This window comes from Emiliania huxleyi (genome assembly GCF_000372725.1).
Source record: "Emiliania huxleyi CCMP1516 unplaced genomic scaffold EMIHUscaffold_98, whole genome shotgun sequence".
Classification (NCBI taxonomy): Eukaryota; Haptophyta; order Isochrysidales; family Noelaerhabdaceae; genus Emiliania; species Emiliania huxleyi.
Window position 1 is genome coordinate 203,967 of NW_005194754.1, and position 4,886 is coordinate 208,852.

At 61.5% G+C, this 4,886-nt stretch overlaps 2 protein-coding genes across 2 annotated transcripts in view; one reads left to right on the top strand and one right to left on the bottom strand.

The window, feature by feature from the left end:
* The window catches only part of EMIHUDRAFT_108014 (hypothetical protein), a gene marked incomplete at both ends in the record, with an annotated part of 4,773 nt that extends 4,342 nt beyond the window's left edge, over nt 1-431 (top strand). Inside the window, one exon of the mRNA XM_005756264.1 lies at nt 156-431. Coding sequence (XP_005756321.1) covers nt 156-431 — 276 coding nt within the window. The remainder of the gene's footprint in view (nt 1-155) is intronic.
* Nucleotides 432-3,977: 3,546 nt separating this feature from the next.
* Nucleotides 3,978-4,546, bottom strand: EMIHUDRAFT_108015 (hypothetical protein; the record flags this gene model as incomplete). Its single annotated transcript, XM_005756265.1, has 2 exons — nt 3,978-4,112; nt 4,268-4,546. The coding sequence occupies 2 exons, from the start codon at nt 4,544-4,546 to the stop codon at nt 3,978-3,980; spliced, it is 414 nt and encodes a 137-aa protein (XP_005756322.1).
* Between the last annotated feature and the right edge of the window lie 340 nt (nt 4,547-4,886).

The following is a 4,886-nucleotide window of genomic DNA, read 5'->3' on the forward strand; positions in this document are numbered from 1 at the left end:
CCCGCGCGGAAGGCGTTACCCCTCCTCTTTCGGTCCTCGCTTTTTTCCCTCCGTCCTGGGGGGGTCCCCCCCCCCCCCCCTCGCCCTACCCCTGCCCCTCCCCCTCCCCCTCCCCCTCCCCCTCCCCTCCCGAGCCGCGCCCGTCGCCGCTCCAGGCGCGATCGCTGCTCTGCGCGGCCGCCCTCTCCTGCTGCGACGGGGCGGCGGAGGCGGAGCTGGGCGGCGTGTGCGCGGCGGCGGAGGGCTTCGTCGTGCTGACGGCGGGCGAGCCGGAGGAGATCGACTTGTCCGTGGAGGAGGAGGAGTGGGGCGCGGGGGACATTGGCGAGGCGGGCGAGGAGAGCGGCGAGGAGGGCGAGGAGGAGGAGAGCGAGGAGGAGGAGGAGGATAGCGGTGAGGAGGAGGATATGGAAGATGACGACGAGGAGTAGGGTCGAGGGATCTCGAGAGGAGACGAGCGGGAGACCCGCGCGACGCGAGAGCGACCAGAGCGAGACATGGAGCGAGCGAGCCGGGACCGAGTGGGATCGGCGGCTCTCCGCGCGACAGCCGACACCGTCTCAGTCGCGTCGCCGTCGGACGCCTCGTGTAGTGAGGGTCCGGCGGTGTGTATTGACTGTAGTGTATTGAGAGCTGGTGAAAAATCGTGAAGACAGGGAAGCGCGACAATAGTATCAATAGACCATCAGCCATCAGGATTTCCCCGCTTGCATCATACGGCTCTATCATGGTTTTCGCCATGGTAGATGGTATATGGAGTCATGACACATCTAAAAGGAAAAAGCTCGGCGCACGTCTTGGTCACGTCATTTTTACGCTCTTGAAATCACACCTTGCGATTTCACACAAAGAAATCACGCTCGCCGCTCGGAGCCCGGAGCGATATTTTGTTTGGTGCCGGTTACTACGGTAAAAATGTATATAGCTGCGCGCGCTTCTACTGTACACGCGGGCGCAACGAACATGGCTAGTACAGCAGAGCACATGCGAGGGCACCGGCGCCGCGACTTCAGACAGGCTGCTACGACTAGTGGAGAGGCAAAGCGTCTATCATGACTCTACATGCGGCGTTGGCAATCGGCGCGCCTATGGTGTGTACTCGCACCGAAGGTAGTGTACAGTCGTCCCCAACGTCGCGCACCTACAGCCCTCTCCACCCAGACAGACAGGCTGCTACGGCTAGTGGAGGGGCAAATCATGACTCTACATGCGACGTTGGCGATCGGTGCGCCTATGGTGTGGACTCGCACCGAAGGTAGTGTACAAGCGTCCCCAACGTCGCGCGTGCCTACTCTCCTCACTCGGGGCGTGTGGGTGTCGGGGCCGATGCCCGCGTGGAGAGTACCTGCGGGCAGAGAGCAGCGTGCCGATGACGTTGACGTGCTCGTCCTTGGCCGCCGCGTGCAGCGCGGAGTTGGACGCGGGCACCTGGTCGAGCACGTTGACCCGGAGGAACCGACTGCATGTCGATGTTGGGGCCTGGCGCGGCGCCGGAGTCGCCGAAGTCCGCCCGTCCGTAGCCCTCCTCTGCCTCCGAGAGGGAGCGCGCGTCGCCACCGCCCGAGAGGGAGCCGCGGGCCGGAGACTCGGAGAGGTTGGACAGCTCGCTGTCGTTGCTCTCGCTCGCTCAAGCCGGGCGCGTACGCGTCGTCGCTCAAGTCGGTCATGCCCTGCGACAGACACCACGGGTGTGATTCGAATGAGAGCCGCGTGGCTGGTTGAGCTTCAGGTTTTGCGGGGATATGGCCGGCCGGAAGCTTGCGTCGCCCACTCACGCTGAACGTTTATCACGCATCACACTTCACGGCCGGAAAGGGTTTCTTTTTCGCACTGGCACTAACACAGGTCGTGCGAGGGAGTTTCGTTGTAAAATTCTTTTTCGCGCTCTTTCCCACAGCTCTTCTCCATTATCAATCTATTTCCAGTAGAGTCGTTTTGTCGTTTTGGTGGCCAGGCCGAAGTAGCAGGAGGTATGTATCAACCACCGTGATCTCTATCGACAAGCAAGACTATCCGGCATCGGCAAGGACAGTTGTGTGAGAGTGACATTGCTCATTGGACTCAAGAGTCAAGTTTCTTGTCTTCAACTAGACTGTCGTATGTATGTGTCTGCACGCGTCCGCATGCTAACCTCCATAAGTCTCTGTCCTGACACCGGCAGAGGACCTTGGCCGGCCCTGGTACGGAGCGCCTAGTCCCGGATCACTAGAATGCGCCACAAGCACGCGCCCACTCGCACGTGCAAGGGCATGGAGGTTGATGAGCACCGGTTGATCCTACGTTCCACAGGAGAAACAAGAATAGTGGCGCCGAAGGTAAAGAAAGGACCAAGGGAGCAGGGGTGGGCGTTTCAACTGCGAAAGCAGGCCAAGAAAGGGCAAACTCCGCGCTCGTGCTAAAGGTACACACCTTTGCCCTGATTTTGTTACTGCACGCTGGTGGCAACCATAGGTAGCAGCAGACAAAAATACTTTATCTCTCGGGCTATAAATAAATAAATAAATAAAAACGGACACCTCTCTACTAGGAGATGGGTAAAAAGGAACAGGTCCCCGCCCTGCGGTCTTTGTGCAGGGTTCTTTGTGGGTGTGGTCGGCGACTAGCCGGGGTCGTCCTCCCGGGGGACTAGCACTAGCCGTCTTCCACATGGTTCCTCGGGTCCCTGCTGCTCCTAATCTCTTCGTACATCCTCCTGCTGATCTCCGCAACGTCCTGCTCCCTCCCTCGTCTCGCCCTGCGCGACTGTTCCGCCTCACCGTCGTCTGCCCTGCGTCGTCTGGTGACGGGTCCTCCATAGTCGGTTGAGGTCGCCGCCCTCCTCGTGCCTCTTCCCAACGTTCCCTCGGCGGTCGATGCCGTCTGGTCCGCCTCCGCCGTCCCCGGGTCTGCCCTGCCCTCGTCTGCACTAGCTTCTGTTTCGTCATCACTGGCGCCTCTCCTCTTCTTTCTCCTCTTCTTGTATGCTTTGTACATCGCGTCGATTCCTTTTCGCGTGAGCACCATCCTGAAGCTCGCCCAGCAGCGGAACCGCTCCCTAAGTCGAAGGAGCATCATCAGTCTCACCCACATCGCTCGCTGCCCACTGTCTCCGCTCCCTCCCGCTTGAGCTGCCGTCGCGGCCCTCGTTCGTCCCACTGGCTGCTGGCCTGTCTGCACGTTGCCTCCGTTATCCCTCCTCCTCCGCGACTCCCTCAAGGCCGGGCGGGCCTCCTTCCACCGGGCTATGGGGCTCCCCCTCTCAGACAAAAATACGACTAAATGCTATGGGGCTCCCCTGAACACGTGTGTTTGCGCTATGTATGATTACTGCAGGTGCAGCGGTCGCGGGTCAGTCGCGGTCCGCGCGGTCCGCGCGGGATCGGTATAATTTCACGCTCGGGGGTATGATAGCACGGACATGAATTCTTACTCATGATATCAACAGACCCATCATTGTATCACAAATCATGTGCAAATCATGCTTTTCTCCATGGTTTCACATAGAGCCGGGGTTTTCTAGAGATGGACGAGACAAGCGCCACAAGCGTGTGCAGTGGTCCCGCGCCCGCGCTCGAGCGAGAGCCGAGAGGATTAAACGTACTCTATAGACCTCCTGGACACGCGTGAGAGCGGAGGAGAGAGACGGAGAGAGCGTTTGCAGCGCTTTTAGGGATAGACTCTGGGGATATAGACAAGCGTCCGCTCGCAAGCCCAAGCGAGGGTGTGAAGTAGTGAAGAGAGGGGCGCTTGCGGCGCGGGACGCGTCGTATAAGCCGTCAAAAGAGTGCGGTACGCGCATCTCGTCCGACGGCCGGTAGAGCAGGGTCGAAGGGCGGTGACAGGGTTAGAGTTGTGTACACGAAATAGACGACAGGGTGATCATCGCGCGCGCCAGCGCCGAAGGCACTGGGCACAGCGCCAGCAGAGGTGGCGGGGAGGTGGCCGGAAGAGGTGGCCAGCGGGAGGACGACACGGCAAGACGCGGCACGCTCCTCCGCTCACGCGGCCTTGCAGACGGTGGCCTCGATGGAGGCGTCCTCCTCCAGGCCACAGGCGGCCAACGTCGCCGTCACCTCCGCCCCCCGAAACACAATCTTCTCCGGCGCCGCCGCGCCCGCCGCTGTCAGCTTGGCCTGCATGCGCGCGCGGCGAGGGGTAAGTGTCTGGTGGAGGGCGAACCGCCTCGCAGGGGTCGGTCGGGCTGGCGTGAGCGCAGCACGAGCCGCAGGGGGAGGAGGGGCGGGGCGGCGGGCGCCTTGAGCGCAGCCGCATCATCGCCCGGGGACACCGAGATGGTCACCGTCTCGATGCGGCCCTCGGACGAGCCGATCAGCACAGGGCCGGTTGGCTCGGGCAGCGGCGGGTAGCTGGGCGGCGTGCGGTTGCGGTCGGAGGGGCGCGACTTGCGCGGCCGGCACGAGTTGTGCTTCTTGGCGCCCTTGTCGTTGACGTGGTGCGCCATCGCAGGGGCGAGCGCGCGCGGCGCGGCCGCCACCGCGTGCATCTCCAGTGGCCTCGGCGAGAGGAGAAGCCCCGCTGAGGCGAGCAACACTGCGAGCAACAGCATCTCCAGGCTAACCTCGTCCTGTCCGTCATTTTCTTTTCCATCCTCACTCCGTGCTTCCTGTCGTCTGTTGTTTGTTGTGCCCTTGTTTGTTTCTCTTGGCACCTTGGAGTGCTGGGGGGGGCGACAGGAAGAATGTGGCCCTGAGTTATGTGTACGCCAACTCAGGGTGTGTGGCAGCCAGCTGGCTGTGTGTCTTGTGAGCTTGTTTGTGTCTGTGTGTCGTTCGTGCGTGTCGTCATCATCTGTCTCGCGTCCACCCATACCGCGTTGGTGTCCAGTCCGAGCCTGGCTGTTCTTCACCTTTCTACCTACCTACCTCCGTGTAGACACCCCATCTGTG